A 25,669-nucleotide genomic window follows, 5' to 3' on the forward strand; every position below is an offset into this window, starting at 1 on the left:
TGTATGTCAAAACACCTGCTTCTATTGGATCCCACAGTGTGTTAGGCCACACACAGGTGGCGCTATGCTGCACCTCTCTGCCCATTGGCACGCAACAGTGTGTTCTACTGAGTCCATAAAAGCGCTTGTTTCCAAATACCATTCATTCTGCCTCTGTAACCTGTTACTTTCATCAGGATGGCATAACACGCTCCGTATGTTCTGCACTTTCTGCTTCATTACATAAAGGGCAAACGGCTTTCTACATCACGAGTGAACAGCGACATTGGATGTAAATCACGCAATGCAGAATCACCCTCCGTGAACACAATTTCTAATGATACTGGGAGGCATAATATGTCATGGCTCGGGCTACCGTACATGAAACAATGATGTCAGTATTGACAAAACTGGGAGTGAAGCAAATGAAAACATATTCTCAGTCAATTGTGCACACTTGCTGTAATATAGACCCACCAGAACACAAACACCTTGTATTACCTCCACCCCCACTCATTGACATACACACTGTGCAGGGTAGACAACCACGTGCATGTCAACAGCAGGAACGCAGACATGGTCATTCAAATGTACAAATTGTGACCAGTACTAAAACTTAAATCTTGTGGCAAAGCGCCCATTGTTTGCTTAAAACTGCACAGAAAGTGCCAACTAATCAAACCCGGGGACACGGATCAAAGTCACCCCACCTTGTGGAAAGCTGGCCAACTCAAACTAAATCCTGGAGCTCTTCCCTCGGCGGTTTGCTGGCGGGCTAAAATCTGCCAGGCCGAGGCAAACAAAACCAGCATCCAGAGAAATGTGGCCAACTCCCTGTCTGATGGGAGCAAACCGCTCCCTGCACAGAGAGATCACCTTAAAATGTGACCGAGTACAAATGCAAGGCTTCCCCCAAAAGCCCCACATCTATGGTTTTATCATTGCCCAAATAATAACACACAAAACGTCCTTTATAGGCAACTCAAAAACACATATTTGGCAACTCTAAACCCATTTCAGTAAAATTACAGCCTGTCGTTATAAACCAAGTAACCACTCCAGCCGGAGCACAGAGCGGGTGCTCTCTCTCTCGCTCTCTCCCCCCTTACGCTCCCCTGCTGTAAGCTCGGCAATCACTTCTCCTGTGTGCTGCTCCTTTGATGGCGCCAGCAGGTGGAAACCCACCGGGATGCTGAGTGTGCACGACAGTGCGCGCTCTGCCGCTGGATTGATCGGAGCGCAGGGCTGAGTTGACTCGTCGGGTTGGGAAGCGTTTGCGGTGGTGGTGGTGGTGGGGGGGGGGGCATAGCAAACAGCCCGCTGAACCACAGGGGCAAGGGGAGCACGGCTGACAACATGGTTCTGGCAAACAGCTGGAAGTGTGGCAGAGTGGAGAGGAAGCAAATTGGAATAAATGATTTAAGGACGCCAAATTCCCCCCATTAAAGTTGATTGTGCTGTTAGCACGGTTAGCTGCTAGCTCCCACATACGGCCGTCGTGGTCAGAGCGGCGTAGAGGCGACGTCATCTTGACCACTTTTCATGGCCACGGTTCATTAATGTTGATATTTTAGCAACTGTCAAGCTGCTGGTATGACACGTGTCAATCTGTGAGTACCATAAAGCCTGACTTCATCAATCCCAATCTTCAAATAAGTGCGGCTAACAGTAAGAGGGGCTTGTAATGAAAAATACTAAACTATGCAGGGATTAAGTGAGTTGGTGCGTGATGGTTCCGTAAATAGTAATAACGGCACCTTTGGATAATTAATTGGAACGCCTTGTTCCAACGATCACTCTCGCCACCACTCAGGCTTTCCTAAGAGCAAAGTGGTCGAGTGCAGGTCCCAGAAAATCACTTTACGCGGATTTAACGGATTTCTTACACAACTCTTGTGTGCCAAAGACGGGTTATACCAGGTTAGTGTCCTCTCTGTCTCCGGGGGGGGGGGGTCAAGACCAGCCTCCATATGCACCCCATACTCATTATTGGCTGTAAAACAAAGCTTCTGCCTCTGCCACTCTGATTGATATTTTGTCTTGACAGGTATGAGAGTGAGATTCAAACCTGATGAATGGCGACAAATGGCCTCCGGGCAAAAAAGCGACGGCAATGAAAAAAAAATATGCAGTCATAAATCTCATGAATACTTGAGGGGATTCAGAGAAATTTGGCTCGTTTACAAGTGCATTATAACATAAGCAGCAACAAAGCAATGAATGCGAGACATCAGTCAGGCATTCAGGTGGAGATGTTATCGAGCAAAGCGGAATAATTAATTTCCATCCATATGATAAGGAGTTTAAAATACATACAGAAGGAAGCGTGTAGTAAGAGAACACCTCGGCTAAAGACCAACTCAGGTTGTGGCAGCAAAATACCGCAGGACAAACCAAACTGGGTGAAATCCACTCGCACTGCTGACCTAGCATGTCTGCCCTTTCTCCTGGAGGTTGAAGACCACTGCCCTGAGGTTGCTGAAATCGATGGATCACATGACTCAGTGTGTGTGAAAGAGGTTAACCGCTCAACCCGCAGATAATTATCGCTTGTCTTTGCTACTTTTCCTTCCTGTGGGCTGTTTTCATCGAGGAAGCCCTCAAACGCCACCTGCACCACCCGGCAGACAAAAGCAACCACTAGCAACATGCTAGAGAACCGGGTATATTAGATTTAATACCATGTGACCACAAACACGGGTCCAAACGACATGTTATGCTGCTGCGTATAAAGGGCTCGATGTGAAAATAAGCATTAGCTAAAAAGTTTAAACGTTTTAACATGAAAGCGGCAGCAAAAACTTCAATGAACCAGGCGCTGCGATCTAACAAGGAGTTGTAGGTCTTTTGCCTTCGTCCAACATCCAGATATCACATTAACAGCTACCACACCAGTTGACCCCGCCATGCTTTAATGAATAACTCCCACACTTGAAGAGCTCCTGCAACAGCAGGAGACCATACATTCATCACACACGTCTTATAGAATAATGACGAGCTTCATCTTTATTTAGAAGCATGTTCTCTAATAAAGCGACAAAATATCAAAGGTGGTGATATGAAAAAGAAAAAGATGCTAAACCTCATTAAGCACCTACTCATTACACAATGCGTTAAATCGCAGAGAAAGAAAGGAGAACCAAAAAAAAGACCACTCTCTGAAACGACTCAGCGCATCATCTTGTCTTTCCCACTGGCACCTTGGCCTGATTAATTATCTTCCATCAATTAAAGGAGCAATTATATTCCAAGCTCTTTCGTATGGTAATGAGTCAACTCTGGGATGGGGGAGGAAATGTGTAATGGCCACCAAATGGGGCTGGCAGGCGCTATTCCCTGCAGAATAGAGACGCGACAGAGGCAGTGGTGTCACATTGCACTGAAGATGTAAACTGCTTTTATTTGGATTAACTAGAACAGAGAGAGCCTGTTAACATTTCAGAGTTCACCAAATGAATTCTCACTGTGAACGCTTTAATACTGAGTCCGTGTTTGAAGTTCCCTAAACTCGTTCAGCTGTCTGTTCTCCTCAGCTAAGCTAAAGTCATTTAGCTGCCCCTTGACAACAATAGACTGAGGTGTAAAGAATCGATACGTTTCAGCTTCCACAGCATTCATCATGGTGACAGGATTGCATATATTATAGGTAAAGACATCCAGGAAGTGCCAAGCCAGGACACTAAAAATAATCAATGCTTCCAATATTAGAAAGAGAGCAGACAAAAGTTTATCCAAAAGCCAGTAAAGCTAGTTGCTACACTTAGTAGAATAGAGCGTAGTGTTCCACGTTACCAGGACTTGCACCATTAAGTTTCATCCATATCCATTTTTCATTTGTATATCTTCTATTATTTAAAAGAAGAGAATATCAAAACATCATTGGGGATCAAAGATTAGAGGTGTTGACATAATGTATCCAGACACATTTTCTAGTTAATGAAATCTGATCACGGGCTTCTTCGTTTGTAATAATACGCGTTCCCGTTATCTAGTTTCTGTCCGCAGCGCTGCAGGTAATTAGAATCCCGATATGCAAATGAGAGCGCCGCAGCCGGCTCACTCGTCAACAAACAGGATGCGTCCGAGGTCAAAGGAAGCCCACGGCCTCAGGTGAGGATAAAAACAGACTTCCACTTCTCTATTTGGATGAAAACCAGCGATCTGATCATAATCTAAGTGCAACGCGTTCTGCATCTACACCCTGCAGCAACACCAGGAATCACGACGCGGAGCACATGGAAATATCAAATGTGAGCAGGTCACCTGTATAACGAGATAAAAAATGCAAACGCTATGACTGTGCATTTCTAATTGGATTCAATAAACAAGGTGTTGCCGAGTTTGCACCTAGACTATCGCGAGCCTCCACCACTCTGTGTAAAGGCCACGAGCAGCCGTGTTCTCTATTTAAACGTCATGTTCTAAACTTATCCACTTCTTCAACTCCGTCTTTATTCGCAGAAAAAATCGCCTCTAGCTTACAAACGTACAAGAGGAAACACACATCAGGGGAAATGTTCACATCATCCAGGAGCCGCGGTAGAGCTGAGGAAGCCAAATAGTTCTTTTCATTTCCCACAAGGCGACTCGCAGTGCAATAATATTCACTGGCAGGCAAGACACTAATGTGGAATCTAACAAGCAGCCGTCGTCCAATCCACCATTTGGTTAAAGCAGCAAGTCGGAAATTGCACGTTGAGGTATACTTCCCCGATTGTTTTCGACCTCTCATTCTGGTTATTTACTTTCCTCAACGCCTGCTGGTCCACAACAAGAGAAGCAGGTTAACAGCGTCGGTCTCGGCTCATTAGCTACACCGACACTCTATCTTACACACCAAAGTTGCGGGTCTCCTGAAAACCCACTTCATCACCGCTCCTTCAGCACGCCGTGTTTAATCTGGGACATCAAACGCTGCAAAGAAGTCATGAAAACGCACATCTGATTTCAAAACCAACGGCGCTTCCAGATACCCAGCGAGGGAGCTCATTAGGATTTTAGTGGTGCTCATTATAATCACGTGGAATCTGACCTTTTTTGTCCCCGGTGCACTGCTGTGAGAAGACCTGCAGGCTGTTGATAACGAGGGGAGCGACGCAGGTTGTGACGGCGGATTGTATTCATCTGTGGGAGGTTTGGGATAATATAACATGAAGGTTCGCGTATATCTGCGTAGCAAAGGTCGGGTCTGAACCACGATGCTCAATGTGGCATTTAAAGAATTGTAATGTGTATCTATCAGGTTTCAAACAAACACAATTAGAAAATATGTGAACATTAACAAACCTACTTTATACATTGTTTTCTACCCCACAACGACTTCCTTTACTTGTCCACCAGGAATAAACACAATTTCACACTCATTCTCACTTTCCTTTGAAGAAATGGTTGACAATTTCCTAAAGAACTGAACCTAAGAATGCTTGTTATCATGATCAATAGTCAAAATTAGACTAACTTGAAAGTTTTGCACAAAGAGGCATATTGATTATTTCATCTAGTGGAGGAATCATTTTTGGCAGAATGCTAATCAGTGAGGAGTTCATGAAATCTTGGTCTTGACACAAAGCTCATCGCTGGAACAAATCCCCCTTCCTAATGTGGAATGCGGCGTGTTTCATGTTTCGATGGAGCAGCGGCGGGATGCAGCAGTAGAAAACAGATCAAACGAAGCAGGTCGTTAGCACGATCAGTGCAGCCACCGCGAAAGCACAACAGGAAAAAAAAAATACCACGTACGAAAACTTAAAACTTCTTCAATCCGAGACCGTCCATAAATAAATAAAATGGAGACCTCAGAGGAGAGCAATTGTGCCTAAAAAGAAAAAGAAACCAGGCCAGAAGCAGATTGAACAGCGGTATGGCTCTCCAAGAGAGAACAATGAGTAACACTTTGTACCTCACTGTGCAACTTGCAACCTGGAGGCAATATTGTATCTCGTAAAAGCCAAGTTGGATCTTTGCATCCTAAAAGGTACATTTAAGTGCAGCGGTAAAACGGTGTCTCCTACAAAGGTATCGCCATCTATAACTGTCATTTTCTCAAGTTAAAGCAGAATCAATCCCGATATTTCACAAATATTTTAACTTCAATCAAAGCAATAGGTGAACCTGACGCCATCCATCCTCGTCTTTAGTGCGCAGAGGTTGTGAGAGCCAGAGGGGGCAGGGTGCATCCTGGGAAGGTTAAACGGCTAAACACAGCTACAGGCGGACTGGATGGGGGAGTAAACCCAGACGGACACAGCTGGATTTCTTTAAAAGAATTAAATTAAAAACTAGAAATGCCACGGCCCACTCAGTCATCATCTTTTGCTACCTGCGTCTCGAAAGAAGACAGAGAGATTAAGACCGGTCCCCGATGACGACACTTTGAGGCTGGCGAGAACATGATTTATGACTTGGCGCTCCGCCTCGCTGGAGTCCGTCTTTGTTTCTTTAAAGGGGCCGTGAAGTGCAATCAAGTTGAAACGGAGCGAAGAATATGACTTATGAACGAGACTCCTTTAATTCTTATTAATTCAAGTCAATGTTACGGGTTTCTGTTCAGCAATCACAATCTTGAAAAGGAGCATTTGAACATCATTCGGGAATCACATCAAAAAAAGACAAGGATAATTAAGTTATATGTTTTGAGTTCTCCCTATCGGCGGCGTGCTGCAGTGTCAGTGGCCAGCGATCGGTCACCCGCTTTAAGTCCGGGCTTAAATATTTCAACGGCCTTGGGAAAAAGTGCTGAGGTGGCCGGTGCTTGAGGGGAATTCCACTACTTAGCAATTAAAGCGGCCCTGAAGTCCGAGAGAGACGGTGGTGCTATTGACAATGAGGCAAAAGGGTGCATGGATCAGCTTTAAAAAGCTCCATTTTGTTTTCAAATCACAGGGTAAAAAAGAAAAAGAAAAAAGAAAACATGCAACAATGAGAATATTCTCTTGTGGAAAAACTTTTGTTTACAAAATTCTTTCAATATGACGATATTATTTCCTTTATTCTGTCCCAAGCACTGCAGCCCGTCAGGCTCTCTGTATTTAGCTTAAACATCTCAAGAAAAGCAGCAGAGAGGACTCTTCGATCAAAGGATGTGCAGCAGTGAGTAAACAGAGAAAAAAAAAAGCTCCTTACCCGTGACGGACAGCTCGGTCGTCCTCCGCACCACGAAGTTCCCAAACTGTAACTCGCATGTGTAATTCCCAATGTCGTCTTCCCGTACTTCCTTGATGGACAGAGTGTCCCTCCTCCTTTCTATGGTTTGTCTCCACTGCTTTGGCTTGCATTCCTGTATTTCACAAACGCATGGGGGGGGGGCAGAATGTTAGAGTGTCAGTGTTGGCTTACAAGTGTGCCTCCTTTTGGAAATCAGCAGGAAACAGACCTTTTCTTGACATGAGACTTTGTATTTTGCCTCAGCCCTAAGTATGTTAAGGCTTTGTCTACTGAGAGCCCTCGGCTACTAAACCTGCTGTCATAAAGAACTGAAACAGCACTGCACACGGTGACACAGTAACTTTAGGCCACCTGATCCAGCACACTATGTTCTTTGTAAATCAGCACACATGACTTTGGCGATTGGCTCCATCAAAGTGGCCTCTTGGAGGCAGGAGGCCGGACCGGGCTGCGTTGAAGTTCCAGTCCAAATGGAGGAAATGAGAGACGTGCATGTGCCAGATTTATTTCTGTCGGTTATATATTTATCACGCTCATGCTTTCAGTTTTAGAAGTCGAGAGGAGATTTTATTTGAAGCTAATTGGATCTGAATATAGCTGACCTGGACCTGGTTATCTTTTAGATGTGTAAAATAACTAATAATAACCCGTGAAGTAGCTTTTTAATTTGAATTGAAAGAATCCCTTTCAGATGATGGGTTTTACGGTGACACAGCTCGTCGTTTCAGCAGCATCTTAAACGTTCTCCACTCAAATGAAAGGACATGGTTGTTTGTGCAAACTGCGAATCCAAAGGGTGCATCTCACCTTGTACCACACGATCTCAGGCCCCGCTGCGGGCTGCAGGTAATCCTCAATGCCTGGGCATGTGATGTCTTTGCTTTTGCTTAGTTCGGCCTTTTCAAAGAACCTCATTTTGGAGTTGTAGCAAAGGTCTGTGTCGTTCTCCGCCACTGTGAGAGACATGGACACCTTCATGCAGTATGTGGAGTTCCTGCAAAAAAGAAAAAAGAGTTTACCAATCGGCTGGAGAAAGAAGTTCAAATCGTATTAAAACCGCGTGAGATACAACATACAAAGTATGACTACCCACTTCTATAAAATATGAATGGGAATGAATTATATATCTATACGTGCAGGGTACGGGCGGTAATACGGAGCGACAGCCTTGAATGTCAACAGGCCCTGGAGATTGATTGACCCTTTACTTTTCACGTGTTGCAGTGCGCGCTAGCAGAAAATGACTTGCTACAATTGATGCACAGTAACTGCTCAGGTCATATACATAAAGGGGAGAATTTATAAGGCAAGGTAAAGGGTGCGTAAAATGCAAGATTACTTGTAATATTTGAAGACTATGTGCCTGCCGGCGCTCAGATACGGGAGAGCATTCGTCCACGGCGGGATAAATATTTCACTTTATGGCTCGGTACGGCAGCGCACCTTCGGTGATTTAAAATACAAAACCAATCTGGGTTGAGTGTTTGCATGTGTATACCCAAGAACTCGTAGGGAACCTGATCAGATCTACATTTCCGTCTTGGAGAGCGATGCTTTAGGGCCACACACACACACACACACACACACACACACACACACACACACACACACACACACACACACAGGTAAAGATACAGCTCCTTGGCATTAACAGTTATCCTGTTTGGGTCATTACTGGGACAGCGGTTTTGAGATTGTATCTGCTTCTTGAGTCATTCTTCACAGAACATGGGAGTCAATGAAAACTTTGATTCACTGCCACGGTGGGACCTCGTGCAGAAGGGGAAAAGAAGCAAAGGTGTGTGAGGATCGATGAATTCAATAAGAGCCCCTTGTCGATGCTCAAAGTGGCTTGTGAGACTGTCACAATTAACAGAAAATCCCCCCTAGTTAAAAGGCCCCCAAAAATTGGCAGTGTTGAGGAAATCTCACTGCTAATTTTCCAACAAAAGCGGGCTACACAAATTGAGCTGAACCAACAAACAATTACAAACATGTTAAATCCTTACATAATGGAGCGGCATTAGCAGCCTCGCGGATTAGTACAACACACACTGGTCTTAGTCGGAAAACAACCCCCCCCCAACCCCCCCTCGGACCGGCTACTCTCCGCTTACAGTGGACGGGCAGTTTCCATGGGGCGCGGATGCAAATGGGACACGATGGAGATTATCCCAAACAACTTCTACCAGATGGACACCTGCGCAAATGAGATGCCCACAGGTGCGCTTTCCTCCCTGCTAAACATTCTGGGCAGCGCTGATATCACACTGGGAGAGAGAGAGAGAGAGAGAGATTTGTGTCTCTCGGCGGTGATGGAGGGTGTCGGCCAGCACTTTGTCCAACGACGTCTTTCCAGCACGGCGCATCCGAGGCCGTCACGTGAGCCCGAAGAGGAGCCAAAGTGATCCCGACTATTCGCCCGGAGCAGGTTCGCTGCTCATGATACTCGCGCGACCTATCCAGAGATCTGAGCAGACAAAAACGGTCCTGCTGCCGCCCATCCAGGGGGGTCTCGGCGCTGTGCTACAAGCCGAGGTGAGCCAGCGTACGGCCGTGTCCGTCAAACTGACGGGGCAGTGCAAAGTCGTGGCGATGATAGATAGCATCCTGCGCACATCAGCTGACAGGCCGGGGGAGAGGGGGAGAGGAGGGGTGGGGGAGGTAGAGGACGAGGAGGGAAACGATGTGCGACGGTCAGTTTGGAGTTGAGCAGCCCGCCGAGAGGATTATGATCCGCACGCTGTGGGGAAAACACGGCAGTCACTCACGCTACAAGATAATCGCGGGATTTAGTGGCGGTTAAATCCACGGGTTAATTTATAGATTTCTGCTGGAAACCCTCCGAACAAAACCCCAATATGAAAATTGTGAGAATCTGCCCCAGCAGAGGATGAAACCAGACGGAACCTGCCCTTTAATCAGCGACTGTTACATAATCCGATATTAAATAATAGGCGGCAGAATTGATTCCAAATCCTCCTGAGGATCCATGGCACCTGTGGGGAAATGAATGAAGTAAATTAATGAATCTTTTAATTAAAATAAGCTCCTCTCTAATATAAAGTGGATGATGAAATACTTGCTGATTATTCATCAGAGCTTACATTCAACTAATAATGGCGTTCTGAGATTTTTCCCGGCACGTGGCGAGCGGTCTAAAGGTTGATTAAAGGTTAGTTCGACACAAGCAAAACAAACCCACCACGAATATTAACACTGACGAAATTACAGTGATTTAGTGTGTGTTCTCTGTGTCTCCGACCAACACCGGGAAACTCTTTACAATAACTTCTGTTTACAAGAGACCTGCGATAGCTGGAAACCACTGAAAAATGTCAATAGCCGCGTATATTAAACGGCTGCATTCCAAATACCTTATTGGCTTAAATGGCTTTTTTGGTCCAAACCGGCATGTCCTCAATCACTGCAGCTTTATTTAAATGTCACACAAATATGCCCACTGTAATCAGGTTCACTAGTGATGTATGCAAACTAGATGTGTGTATGTACTTGTGTGTGTGTGCGCGCATCTACAGTTACAGCACCTTAATGAAATAGATTATTCTAGACTTAAAGGCCAGAGTTCTGTGTGTCAGAAAGGACCTTAATCCAATCATTTATATGATGGTCAAATATTTTATATGAAGCCACGTGGTAATAGAAATCGTTTATGGACAAGGCCGGAGCTGCAGCCCAAAACCTCGATTGTTTTCCTCCACCAGGAGTCATTCAGTACTCATGTGTAGCGAAAGCTACATGGAATCACATCGACGAGTACATGAGCGACTTCACCCGTTCATTTTGCTGTCACTTGCGTCAGCATATACCTGAGCGCAGATCACTTATGCCCACCGGGCCGACGTCAGGATGTGAAGGGCGATCTTTGCACGGCGCACACGTGGTTCCTGTTAATGCCGCCTTGCAGGATCGGATCAGACGGAGACAGACGTTGCAATGCGTTTGGACGGGAACAGCATCCGATCAGCATCAAGCAGGCAAAAGAGTACTAGGTCAGAAAAGCGTGTGCATTACATCAGCACCAGGCACAAAAGGCCCGGCCCACTTATCCTAAATCAGTATTATACGGTCGCTGCATTATTGATGCACCAGAGCGAAGGTCACAGTAAGCAGCGGGAAGGCCGGGGCTACTACCTGTAGCGGCCCGCTCATAACTCACCTGTCTACACTTGCACCCGGCCCGGGATGATTAAGCTCCCCGGCTCCCCAAATCTGATGGTGGGCCAACTTGCTTCTACTTAGCCTCTCTCGGAGTTTACTGTGGCACTCGTCTTCCGCGGTGGAACCAGCGACTCCTGCCTCAATTATAATCCATCCACCCCCCCTCTACTCGTGGCTTTCCTCCGTCCTCGCTTCAACCCGGGGGACACACACGTGTCTGTGGATGATTTGGGTTTTTGGCAGGCTGTGAAAAACACACGCCTGCACCGGTCTTCACACTCTTCACCGAATATACGAGATTCACAGCCGCACAAATTAAAGCAGAGGAATGTCATGCTCTCATTTTAATGTCTCTGTCGGATTTCCATGTTGTGATTACTGGTTAAAAAAAAAAAAAATCTACTTTAAGATGAAGGAAATTACATTGATATAGTAGTGATCTGTGCGCCTCGTTGGGTTATTTAGTAGCGCTGTGGAAGGAAAAATCGAACAGTTAATAAAATGTCCATGTCATACGTGGGCTTCTTTTAGACCCCGAAGACCTGAACATGGTTACATCTTCAGCCCCAGTTTTGCTTATGTTTTACTACTTCATCAGTCACAGAAAGAAGCATCTGTTGTTCTGAAAAACAAATAACTCTAAATCTTTGAAGGCATTTATTCAACACCGGAATACTGAAATTGGCTTTGCATGAAAACAGGTTATTTTTAGGACAATGAGAACATGAATCAGTAAAGTTCAGTTTTCTATTGCAGCAAACAATATTTGTTCAACCAGATGGTGCGCTGAGGACCATCTGGGTTTTTCAAAGATGTGTGTGTTTATTTTTCAGGAAAAAGTTGCTGTTAAGCTTTGTGAATTAAGTTTAATGGTAATGCATGAAAGGGAACATATGTAGAGACTTAAAAGACACTGATGCGAAAATGTTTTAATGCAGTGAATTGTATTGGAAATGATCACAGCTTTAAAAATACTGCTTACGTGAACCAAAGGCCTTGTTTTTCAACAAGTCTGAGAATTTCTTCAAGCCTTCCCTCGAGTTGTGTGTCTCAAACCAACAATAGCGCTTCCTGTGAGCCAACGCATTAGTTTTTTTCTAGTCGATGCCTCCAGGGAACTTTTTTCCATTCCACAACATCCGCCTCTCGTCTTTATGCGAGCAACCTGATTTCATAACAAGCATCAACAATTTGTCCCCATTGTATTCTCTTCTCACTCCGTCGTGACCTCATTCATTGGTCTGCCCCCCCCCCCCCCCGGGTGTGATGTACAGACGGCGAATGTGCACATCCACATTCAAACGTCTCTTACCACAAGTGCTGCCACGTAAACGGGTCTGGCCCAGGCAAGATGGGAATTTTGCCACAGTTTGACTGAGAGCAGCGGTTTTACCGATGTCTAGCTGGGAGGGGTGTTGTACCAAAGTGATTGTGCTTGGCGAATGGTATTTCTGACATTTGTCAGGGAGATAAAAAACCCCATCAGATATGAGGAAGAGAAGGTCAGTGTCCCTGCAATCAGACAGCGATTGTTTGGCGGCGTGTTTGAGGACCTGCTCCAGGAGAGCCGAGAGCTGGCCGTGTGGGGAGTCAACAGCGAGGGCGGGACTTAATAAAATCCCTCATTGGACATGTGGAATGATTTTGCTTGTGTGTCATTTTGCACTCCGGGGCATGTTAGAATATTGAACGGAAATGACTAAAACCTCTCTGTGTATTGCATGTGTCGAGGATTAACAGATAATCCTGAGAATAAATAAATACAAATTGTCCATGGACTATGACCTTCTGCTCAATCGTCCTGGTTAGTCATGCAGCTTGTGGCTGCGGATTTGAGGGCAGGAGTCTCCCATAATTATCAAAATCTCCTGGACCAAACTTCGGCCCCTTTGCTCCCAGTCGGCAGGAGACATTTGAGCTCAACTCAATCAAAAGGAATCCAGCATGGGACGGATGTCCGATCAAAAGGTGCGTGAAGGGTATGCAATGAAATGGGCTGAGATCATAATTCAGGCACACGGTGGATTCAATTTATACTCCAATTTCTACAAAGCGTAATTCAAAACGTGCATTTGCAGGGGCTGATTAGCAATGGAATCAATACGGTCGTTATCGATGCAGCATTTTCGCTCTGGAACCAACAAATATTTTATCCTTTTTACAGAGTTATTGAAAAAAAAACCTAATTGACTATCTGTAATATAATGTTTCAATGGGGACATATTATGAAATTTCCCCTTTTAGTGCTTCTACACGTTAATTTGGATCACGTCCCAGCCTTGGAAGACACAAGAGCGAATTGAATATTTGAAGGTAATGTTTCTGAAAAAATCTCTGTTGGTGTGCGCAAACCATTTTGAATTGTACTGTTTTACCAATCTGGGCCAACATAACTCCGGACTCGCAACAAGATTGAGCTTGCAAGCGGGATCGGTACCATGATTGGCATGAAGACCGGCCATTTTAAGCAGAGCTGTTTTAGACAAGCTGAAAAGTCAAAGTTAACGCGTTAATCGATGCTGATTAATGTGGTTGCGATTAATGCGATAAAATACTTTAACACAGTTAAAGCAACTTTGTTCACTTCCGGTGCGCGTTCACTCCCGACAAGAAAACGCCGCATGCTGCTGATCAGAGAGACCAAGACGGTGGTTGAAGGGAGCGTTTTGCATGAAGTCAAATAAACGAAGGCGCGGCATATAGCGGAGAACTGTGCAGAGGAATTCCTCCGCGTGTCAAACAGAAGGGGGTGAGTGGCAAACGCACCACTTTAGGACGGATAGTGCCCGCAACATGTTGGTAGCTGCTAGGCTACCAACATGAGAGGGACCACCACTGTGGTTTAGAAACCGTCCTGGCTAAATGTTGGGATGATTAAATTAAATGATCTTTGGCACTTCAAACACAGCCGTAGCATTTTTTTATTTTGTCCAACGTATATTTGTGTTCCAGTTTATATCAAAACCCATTAAATGATCTAACTTTTTAAGTTTGGGCTCCGTGCTCATGTGGCTTATTACATTATTACATTGTTGTGGCCATCTCTCAATGATTTTCCTGGAAATTAGATAAATCCAGAATATTTAAATTAGGTAACAAATAACCACGCAGTACAAATGATCTTTTACTTTGAATAAGGGGAGGTTGTGTCATACTCATGTTGAGCGTACAGGCCAATGAACGCATTTGTTTTTTTCTCAACATGCTCAAGGGACGATCAATGCCAGGGGACCGATTCGCTCCTCTGTAATCTTCTAAAGAAAGTGCAGAAAAGAGGTTAACTGAAGCGGGCGTTCAGGCATGACCAGATCGCCGTTCAAATGTTCTATTAGCCAGCTTAAATTAACCTGATGATTGAAATGAAATCAGGCTATCTCTGTTTCTCAAAGGCTGATCCGCACAACAATATCGTTAATTTGAACCAGACGTCAGACATCAGTCGGCAGGATGATTGCGCATCCTACTTCAAAAGGGGGATGAATGGCCAATGGACTCAAAGGAAGAGCCTCTTTTTTTTTTGCGCTGGCGAGTAGGAGATGACCACATGAGGAAATCAAGACCATAATATGGTATTTGAATCACATATTTGAATCACTTCTGTTGTAGGTATTGTACATCTTTTACATTGTTCTTTTTTTCCCCCCCATCAACTGGTTTTTCATTTTTCTTTTCCTGTGCCGATGTGAGCGTTTAATAAAATGAATTTGAAATGAAATGAAATCGAAATGAACCCCCCCCACCCCTCCCCCCGCTGCGAGGGCTGGACAAGATGAAAAGGAAAATTAAAGTGTTGAGAAGATGAGAAAATGTATAGGCTAATTTTGAGTGCCTCGTCTCCACAATCAATCGGATTCTATTCCTTTAAATGTGCCTGCTTTCACAATAAGCACATAAAAACAAGCGCAAAGAGTATCTAATTGGTACAAAATAAAAAATACGTATATATGTACTGTATGTGCTTGGGTATGTGTAAGGCCTTAAAACACAGTAGCTGCTGGAAATATTACATGAAATAAAAACGGACTGCAGACATATGCTGCTATCGACATTATTTGTGCTATTCACTGTGTTCAATATTTTCAGCATCATGATCCGAGCAAGAACTGATTGGGGTTAAATGCATCAGGGCACATATTGTACAGAATACATTATAACATCTGTCAATAGATGCAAGAACATTACGTTTGTTATACAAATGAAAATTAATCCAGTCCATTAACTAAAGAAACAGGCATGACAAATATGGAATTACCAAAATGGAGAACTATTTATCTCTTATTTGAGCTTCTCATATTCATGACACAAACATTAATAGGCAATAGTAAAAATGGAATAAAGAAAGTTGTTGATTTAAAAGTTGCTGTTCCTATTTTGTGCGCTAGATGTCTAGTAGGAAGATCTATTATCATCAAGCACTTGGCCCCTTCCACGTGCACACTGCTCAACACTTGCTCAACCTCCAGCGCAGACAGTAAATATCTATCCAAGTTCACACAGCCACATCTAGCCGCTAAATACAGCAGTGCGAAAGTGGACGGAGCCCAAACAGCAGCCCATACATCATCACACAATGGCTGCTGGGAAACCACGTGTACTGACCCGTCTGGAGCCAACTAAAAGGCTGTCCCGCCGCTGTGTCGACAGAGCGCTCTCTCTATACAGGTGCACAGAATCCTGCACATAGGGGACCGTCATCAATAACCTCTGGCTGGTGAATTAAGTCGCTTCGCCAATCCATATCGCACAATTACCGAAAAAAAACGTGTGCCGGAGATTCTGCGCCAACTCTCTTACACCTCGAAAGGAATCAAGTGGATTTTGCTCTTTCTTCTCCCATTCTGGGATCATCTTTGGATAAAGTTGACGTACGTATCTTCAGACCTTCCTGCACGTTTTGGACGGCACACCGTTTGTGAAAACTTGTCATAAAACTCAGCGAAGGGCAGACTCTTATCACCTAATCCCATGAATTGAACAGTAGTGCTTCATCAAAATTGTCAATTATCCGTTGCAATATCTCCACAGTGACTTGATAGAGTGAAACTAAATTTGGTCCTGACATTATTGCCTCCGGCAATGTTTCCTCATGATTTTGGTGATCCCCCCTCTGACCTTAAGCAGTTTAAGTGTCCATTTGAAGGATGATTCCAGGATTTGTCAGGTTTAAGTATACCTCTTACAAAAGTGAGAAACAAATCTGTTTCAATGCATGTTTCACATGGAGTTGTCCCATCTTATCAAATTAATAAAAGAGAAAAACTATACAAATCAAGACACAAGCTGCCAGATTCCAGATGTCGGGGGATGTGCATTTCTTATGGTTATTGAACGGAAAACAAATGCTTAATTTCATTGCGACTCCAGAACCTCTTCCGTATGCTCGTCTGCGCCGCGGAGCATTTAAAAACAAACTCCATTAATAAACAAATAAACATCCATCAGGGTGGTTAGAGCCCTCCTCGCCGAAGCTGTTCCGCAGAGCCTGAGCTAACTGTTAGTCCGCTGCCAGGTAGCCTGTAACGCAAACCCCATCCTAGCGTTATACATCACCCACAATCCCTGGCAGCCCCAAACCGTCCCCGCTGCTCCTTAGCCTGGCGTCTCTCATTGGCTTTGACAGGGGGGCTGCATCGTTTGGACGGGCCCTGACGCGGTCGGAATGACGGAGTGTTCCAGACGGCCCATTCGGACTGTCACCTCGCTGAGAGATCACCGGCCACTCCTGCCCGCGAATACTAACATCATCATCAACATGGGCTACGTGTTCATCGAGCGACTGGCGCGTAGCGAGGGCGGGCGCCAGGTGGGCTGCACCTACGGCAGCCATTCAGGCTTAAATGAGCCAAAAGGAGCACACACACACACACACACACACAAATGCACACCCACTCCTTTGTTCTCTCTTCCTCCCATTGTACTTTGCTGGTGACGGCCCAGGCAATCCAAGACATGCAGGGAAGCCATTAATAAGTCTGGGACGCCGTCGGCTTGACAACAGCGGTAAACAGGGTTAAAGGTGCAACATCAGCTACCTGCAAAGCGGTGGGATCCTCTCTGAGCTGCTGCATCGGACACTGTGATGCCCGCACCGTCCGTGTATGCTGCTGGAGTCAGCGCAAGGAAGGCTTTTTTGAAGAAGATCATCAAATAAATACATAGCGAATTGGTGCAATGTACGAGTAAAATAGAATGGAATAAGATACAAATGTATAAGAATTAACAATATAAACAGATAAGTGAGATGCCGCCGTCTGTGGGGACGGGAAACGGCACTGAGACTTGCAGAGATTTTTATGTACTGTTATGAAAACGAGAAGCATCGAGCAGGAAACAAAGAAGTGGAGAACGAGGCGCGTTCAGCAACCGGCGCAGACGAAACACTGAGGCCCATCTTGCATTGCACATGACCTGAATAGAGCGAGACGGTTTTGAAAACTGACAACCGTGCACTTCGTCGTTTTGCGCAAGTCAATAAATGCATCAGTGAACAGTCCACGAGTAAACAATTAAAGATCCCACCGAGCCGATGCAAAGCTGGGGGAATAATTAGAGACTCCCACGAGGAGCCGAGACACCGCAAACAACCGCTTTCTGAGAAACATTAAAGGTGAATGGAGTGACACTGTTGAGCATTGAGATCGGGTTTGCATCTGAGAACACGAGGCAAAGCAGCGGAGACAACATGCACCATAATGAGGAGCGGGGACGCAGAGACAGACAGGCAGCACAGACTGTATTCCGGCAGAGAGCTGGAAGTGATTGAACTCTGTGAGATTGAGGTGAACGCAAGGTGAGCGGTGGCTGTCTGCACTGACACCGGGATGAACTGGATAATACAATAACGCCAGCTCACTTTCAGCACACAGCGCCATTACAGCATTTGCTCTTTATTTTTCTACCAGTTAGAAACCTTTTTTTTTCTTTCAAATTGCACACTTTGTGTGGACGGTATTGATTCTATTTTCAAACAAGTAGACGACAAATAAATGGAATAAAGCACAAATGATTTTATCCAACCCCAAACCAGCAAACACACAACAAAAGCAGCAGCGTGTGGGAGTTAGTGGAATCTTCCATGTACCAGGGTGCCCTGTGTGTGTGTGTCTGTGTTTCCCATCACTCCACGCTCAGTGCCACGCTGCAGATGTTTTTGCTCTGCGTGCACAGGCACTCCTCCGGGCACAGCATCTGAACATCCCTGATTTGACACACGGCGCGTCTCATCTGCTCACTTCCACTTTAAACCGTGGCGTGAGCAGCCCCTCGTCCCATGGATGTAATGCGTGTAAAATAGTGTGTGTGTGTGTTCATGAGCTGAAGAGACATGCGGACATGCTCAGAATGTCGAGTGTGTGTATTCACTTGGTCAGCTTTTACATAAATATCGGAGGCACATTACGTTCATGTCAGGGGCAGCTAGACCCAGGGGAGCAGAGAACTGACATGTTGTGTCTGTCTATGCGTGTGTGAGTTTGTACTAGAGTACAACGATGCCCTCTGACACCCTTAAGTGCAGCTGCGCAAATGTGCGTAAACACTGTGTAACATCACGATGGACGTGACGTCCAAAACCATAACATGTGCATGTTTGTCTGAGAGGGCACCAAAAACAACAAGCAATCAGGAACTACATTGTTGTTTTCTTATGTTGTAGTTCTATTTCTATTTATTACACAGTGAGTCTTGCCAAATGAAGTTTGAGAACATGCCTCTTGACTAAGAAAGTACTTGAAAGTAGGTTTATCTGCACTGTGAGGACAATTTCCACAGCTGCTTTTCAGCCTTCAAACTTTGCTCATTGCAACGCTTATAAAGATGTTTATGTTTTCCCTGTGCAGATGTGTCTCATCTATATTATGCCACATGATCAAGCTGCTCACAGAGCATATTCACATTATACTTCACATGGCTGCCAGTAAAACAAAAACTTCTATCCTCACAAGGCCTGGGTGGTATGAAATATCATTCATCAACATAGATACGTCTTTCAATCGACATTCACAATGACACAATTGGTTGTTAGGGGCAACAGGCTGTGCTTTAAACTGGACAAACTGCGCGAACCAAACCACTCCACCACAATTTGCTTTGAATCATCCATTCGGGAGAACATCATTCTGACCGGGCGGTAACACTTTGGACTCGCAGGCGGTAAACTGGCAGGAGGGGCCAGCAGCGCCGCGTCAGTGTGCGCGCTCCCTGGCCCGTGGGCCAGTGGATGTGGGTGTATTAAGCTTTGCCTGGTGTATTAACGCCCATGACAGCTGGCGGACAAATCTCGTCCCCGGTACCGTGGACAGGAGACAGGGAGTGACTAATGCCGTGTGAGATTCACGTCATGAACTCTCAGTGGAGCAGCTACAGCGTATTTAACCCAAGCATGAGGTTAAAGTAAAACAAAAATCACTTTGTCTCAGTATAGAACCATAAAGCAGGACATGAATGTGCATGTGTCCTTTGCACAGGTGCAGAAAACATTTAAATAGTGTCTATTAGATGGGGACATAAGGACGCGGGGCGCAAAATGTTGTACATTTTGGAGACAATAAACATTTAAGACTTTGAGTAAAGGAGCTGCATGAAGACAGGAGGAGCAGCGCTTGAGAGTGTTTATCGTCACATTAGAAATTACATGAAACAATTCAAGTTTTAGCAACAACAACCGGATATGTCTGCAGAATTCTAGAAATTTCTTGCAAGGTGAGGATATTGAAATGATAAAAGTTGATTTACGCTTCCAATTTCTTACCCTTTTGTTCTTTTCCCACCTGCCTCCGTTTTTATCCAGCTCTGCTGAATAATATCATTGTTCAACACATTCCCCCGTTGCTTTCCAGACAGTGAAGCATAATCAGTGGGAACTATTACAAGTACTTTTCAATTTGTATAGGAAAAAGGTTGAAAAAGTGGTCTAAAGAAACACAATTGTAGCTGTGCAGGAGATGAATACTTTATCGTGATATTATTCCACTAGTGCCGATTGATCAAACAAGAATATAAAACCATTGTCTCGCTTGATTCTTGAATAGTCAAAGAGGAATGGTGACTGATGACAATGGCTTAAATAATTAAGATTAAAACAAACATGTCTAGATGCTATTTGAGGACAAACATTCTCGATACTCGCCTCGAGACAATAACATCATGGGAGCATAGTAAACTGGCAATGGATTGTTATAACATGCTCGAGTATGAAATGCATCCAGTGAGAGATGATTTATTGTGGAGCTGTGATTCATTTGTTCCAACGCTCAGCGCTCTAATTCCCCAGATCCCCTTCGCGTTTCAAAAGGGTGAGGATCCTCAAGGAAAACACTCTGCCAACCGCCTAATCCAAATGTGATGTGTTAACATATGCGAGCGCTGATCATCTATAGGACCCACGCCGCCGAGACAAAAGAGAAGAGCAGCGGATTTGGCCGCGCTGACTGGGAATTGAAATGAGTCACGTCCGCGTAACAGCGCTGCTGTGTGCTCGTGAAAGAAATTGGACAAACCCATTTGTGCAATTTTTTTTTTTTAAGCATTTTCAAAGCTCGGGGGAAAGAATGAGGAAAAAGTGTCAAAAGCAAATGTGGTGGCAAATGTCCAACTGTTGACATTTAAGGTCAATAGCTTTAATAGCAGTAGGTCAAGTGTTATTACTATAAAGGTGCTTTGGATACGCTCCCTTTAACCTTTCTCCTTTTGGAAAACATCATGTGACCGTGTAATATGGGGGAGATTTTCAGACGTTTTCCACCACGGAGCGATTCAGTTTTCGTTGATAAGAGGAAAGCAATCAGAAGTCGGCCTCCCTTAAAGCATTGCATTGTCAGTCATCTGGATTGAGCCCCTGCCATCTTTATTGCGGCTCACATGTTAATACAGAACTATAAATCATTCCAATTTGATGCTCCCGTGGGGGAAAGTCATCGCTGTGCATTTCAGAAAGCTGCACTAAACTAAACATGTGACACACACACACACACATACACACACACACACACGCACGCAGTAACCAATAACCCTCCGTCCAGAGCAATCCCACTGTTAAAAGCCACCGCATGTCGCTGCGCAGAGCTAAATAATGAGCCGATACAGAGCGAATGCCCCTATTACCTTATAAAAAAGAAAGTGCATATTATTCAGCTGCCTTCAAATCAAATGCAGCAAAAATTGAGAATTAATCTGCCAGGGTCTTACCTTCTGTTGCCTATTTCCCCAATGAAAAGATAAACAAGATGATATTTTTTAACATAACTTTGTCACTGATCTACATGTAATCACACGTGGGAGTATTGTCATCATGACATGGTCTTGCTGGGCTGGAGCTAATGGGATCACCCCCAAGGTGCATGGGAAGCTTTGATTAACACGGAAATCGTTGCGGGCGTTTTCAAGAAAAAAGGTCAGAGCTTTGGCTATTTAATTTCAGAAGCAACTATTAAGTGCTAAGCAACGTCAAAAAGCGAACATCCGTGTGGCGACTCGAAGCCTGGAGAAAGCAACGGAAGCCAACAACAGTCCGGACAAATGCCTGCAGACAGAAATGCCGAATGGAGAACGATTGTTATTTCTCTCCACAATAAGCAAATAAGTGTTGCCCCTTAATTTGCTTCTGAATGGCGACAAAGCAACCAGAACTCCAAATCAAATCTCACGGCCCTACTTTCCCCGTGACTACACAATAACGCGGGAGCTGAATGATTGTCTACATCCAGCAAACGCTGCCAATGTCCCTGAATGGGGGATTGTTGGATCGCTGCTGCCTGTCTCCTATTCACGGCGGCCGCCTCGGCAAAGGGGAGGGTGCTAATGGCGATGAATAGCAATGGCCAAAACCTCGTTCAGATGAGCTTGTGAAAGCCAAGGAGGCCTGTGCTGAGTGCAACTGCTCCAGAGTACATTAGTCTCTTTCTGTCAGTTTGAAAAGTGTCCCAGATCATTTGTGTTTGGATGGAAATCTAAAGGTTTGTGTGGGTTGTTCTGAATTCTGAAAGGGTTAGGCTCCTGTCTGAGAGGGAGATGTGTTCATGGTTCCTCTTGTCCTCCCTCCAGATAACAACTGTGTTATTGAAAACTTCTGCCAATTAGAGCCAGGAGGCCAGGAATTTCGCCACATTAAAGAGCTAAAAAAACAATTGTCTACCACTATCAAGCAAGTGGAAAAAAATCACAAATCACCCCATGTCTTTTTTCTTCTTTTTTTTAATCTTCTCTGCCGTTTCCATTTCCTCAGTCTTTTCCTACTTTATTACTGTCCGTTCTCTTTCACCTCCCTCCGCTCTCTTTCATGGTTATTTTATCGAAAGAAGGACTGAGGGCCTGAGAGTTAGGGATTTACCAATTGCACCTAATGGCTTATTGCCCCCCCAGAGATGGATAAAGAAATCATTTAGCATAGAAAGCGGAGCAAAGCGGCCTCATACTGTTGGAGGATGCACTGTGGAGCAACGACCAGCGCTCCTTTGGCCAGAGATGAGACACCGCATTAGATCTCACCAGGGGAGGCCTTCAGAATAGCTTCACTCGTGCCCACAGGGTTCTACAAAATGTTATTTACCCCCACTAAATAACCGTCGCAATGCCGGCAAAACAAACCAGAGATGGTGAAGGACGTTCTCATAAATGCTTTCTCCTGTTCAAGGTCAAAACAATACAAGCAGAGACTTTACATTAGATAGAAATGAAGTAGGTGCTGAAGGGACTTACCTCAGCACGCAGGAGTAGTACCCCACGTCGTCCAGCTCCGCCGGGCGGAACCATATGGCGTCCTCCTCCTTGCTCATCCTGGCGCCGTCGAAGCTGATGGGCTCCTCGAAGTCCCCGTGCCCGGCGCTCTTGTACCACATGAGGCTGAGCCCCGCGCTCTGCGCATGGCTGTAGTTGGCCCGGATATATCCGTAGAACAAAGCGCACTTAATCCGCACGGGTTCCCCCAGAAGCACCTTGTATTTCAGGTAGTCCACCGACCAATCCGTGCAGCCTTCCACTGAAAGAAGAGGACAGAGGACAGGAGAATTAAGCGTCTTCGCTGGAGCCAATGCACATCGTACCCCCCGAGCCAAGCGGGGGGGGCTTTTTGTAACCATGGAAGGGGAAGGCGGCGACCACAAGACCACTTTCCCTGCTGCCATCAGTCTGCCTTCTTTCTTCCCGCCTTCACCTGCAAACATTATCGTATTTATGTTTGACTGGCGCGTCACCTTGTGGTACGTACATTTGAGTCTACTGGCAACACGCTGGGTCTGGGGCCCCGTCAATACCGGTATAAACGACGGTGATGGCCCTCATCTACATTGGACCGGAGGAAGTGAGGAGCTGCAGTGAATCTGCCGACCCCCCCGGTCTCAAAGGAGGTTTTGGCTCGTATAAAAAGGAAAAACAGAGCTGGTCTCCTGTTGCGTCGCTGCACATGTCAGGGCAGAGCAATGGGGGTCCCCGCGATGGGACAATTGATGGAGCCCTCCAACAGTCAGTCGAGAGCAGTTACAGAGATCAAATACAACTGCGCTGCGCGTGCACAGCAGGCGGTTTTGGTTCTCCGGCTTTTTTTTCCCATCTTTGGAAACCAAATCAAAACACAATATTGAATTGCCGTTATAATTTCTTTCCGAGACGCCCTGGTGAAAAGTCACGCAGATAACACCATCACCTGGGTTGCTCATTGAGATTCTCCCCAATAGAGAGTCGGGAAAGAAACCCTGAGGTAAGCGCAGTAAGCAACAGTCGTTATCAAACACGTAAAGCAGTTGGGTGGATTTTACAAATGCAAGAAAAGCACTTTCAAGTGAGCTGTGCTCATGAAGCAAGATTAGCGAGTTAGTAAGCGGTCTGTGGGCTTATCTCAGCTTTCCCTGTTTGGACTTGAGAAAATCCCAATGGTAACCTGGGAGATGAAACCAATTCCCTCCATGTTGGGATCCCATTGGAATGACAGCTTTACAATAGGGAAAATGACTCAATTCGTAATATAAATGTCGTATGAACGAGATAAAAGCTACCGAGTTTGCAGAGGAGAACGCTTTGACCAATTATGATACAAAAACACTTATTTCGCGCAGCTATTTTTACTGTGCCGTATATTTAAAAAAAATAACTGGGCCCAACCCGGATCAAATACAAGCTTTCATCCTGCTCTTGCCTCATAACACCCCCCCCCCCCCCCCCCCCATCTTCCTGTGCTTGACATCCTATTTTCCCTCGCCTCACCTCGCTGCATCTCTCTTCCTTTCAAAACAGCTGGCGAGCACAGCTGCCGAACACTCAACAGGCTTCGCTAATTGAGCCTCTATAAATGAGACGCAACTCGGGCACCAATCAGCGAGGTTGCAGGGAGTCGTAGCGGGTAACCGGGGGAGGGATGTTGTCGTTGAATTGATTAAAACACGCTGATTTGTGTCATTGTGCTGTGCTGTGTGGTACGGCAGGGGCCACGCTGGGAGCGGCGGCAGCGACACTGGTGGGCGTTCAATAGCAAAAGATACATCAGTTACCAAAAACCAGCAGAAAGAGATATTTGTGTGTATTGATCAGAGTTGAAGAACGCAGCCGTGCAGAGTTTACATAATGAGTATTTCTAGATTAAGACTTAATCTAATTACCGAAGCCGTCGTAGGAAAACTGTACATAATGTACAGAGAACCGGGGTAACGGGGAGGGGGGGCACATTGGTCCCCCAGGAGTTCAATCTGTGAACAGTTGGTTTGTCAAAATGTCCAAAAGAGCTTTTTTGTTTACAATAATATAAAGCAGAAAAAGCAGTAAATCTGCACATTTTGGATGCTTGGTGGATTCCCTTCACATATGACCTCATGATAGTGGCCTCTCCTTTTTTCTCGATGACTAATTTCTAATAGCTGCATATCTCACCGACCATCTCCTCTCAAGGATGTTGAAAGGATTTGGGGAAAAATCAGTTTTAAAGAAAAAATTAAATAAAGAATACTGCATGAAGTAGTTCTTAAATTAAATTAACACTAAAGATGACAAATAAAAAGCTATTTGAGGGTGAACGCTGCTTTTAAATATACTCAATTTGTCATTAGCCCTGTAATTTGACTGCACGGTAGATTTGACAGCTCATTCTGCCGATAGCTTCCACGTGACATCCGCAGCACCTTTCCCGATCTGACAAAATCCTTAATCTTCAATAACAAGTCAGTCTTCATCTCGCAAGATCACTGCGTTTGGAAGCCACCCTTTGCCGTACGCCTCAAAACCTCCTTTTGATTTCCTCAAGTAAGTGGGTCGTCCCGCAAGCAAAACAAGGGGGGGGGAAAAAACCTAAACTGCACAACCAGAGTGAAGAGTGAATAACTAGAAATGAAATTAAGCAGATGCAAACGCTTAAGAGGGCGGT

At 45.1% G+C, this 25,669-nt stretch overlaps 1 protein-coding gene across 3 annotated transcripts in view; it reads right to left on the reverse strand.

Annotated features, from left to right (window-relative positions):
- LOC120819969 (interleukin-1 receptor accessory protein-like 1) overlaps positions 1-25,669 on the reverse strand; it is a 202,769-nt gene that overhangs the window by 84,330 nt on the left and 92,770 nt on the right. For all 3 annotated transcript variants that reach the window (XM_078098204.1, XM_040177655.2, XM_040177654.2), the window contains exons 3-5: positions 23,020-23,299; positions 7,951-8,137; positions 7,102-7,255 (exon numbers count right to left, since the gene is read on the reverse strand). In XM_078098204.1, the coding sequence (XP_077954330.1) occupies positions 7,102-7,255; positions 7,951-8,137; positions 23,020-23,299 (621 nt within the window). The remainder of the gene's footprint in view (positions 1-7,101; positions 7,256-7,950; positions 8,138-23,019; positions 23,300-25,669) is intronic.

The sequence above is a fragment of the Gasterosteus aculeatus genome, chromosome 1, assembly GCF_964276395.1.
Source record: "Gasterosteus aculeatus chromosome 1, fGasAcu3.hap1.1, whole genome shotgun sequence".
In the NCBI taxonomy this organism is placed as follows: Eukaryota; Metazoa; Chordata; class Actinopteri; order Perciformes; family Gasterosteidae; genus Gasterosteus; species Gasterosteus aculeatus.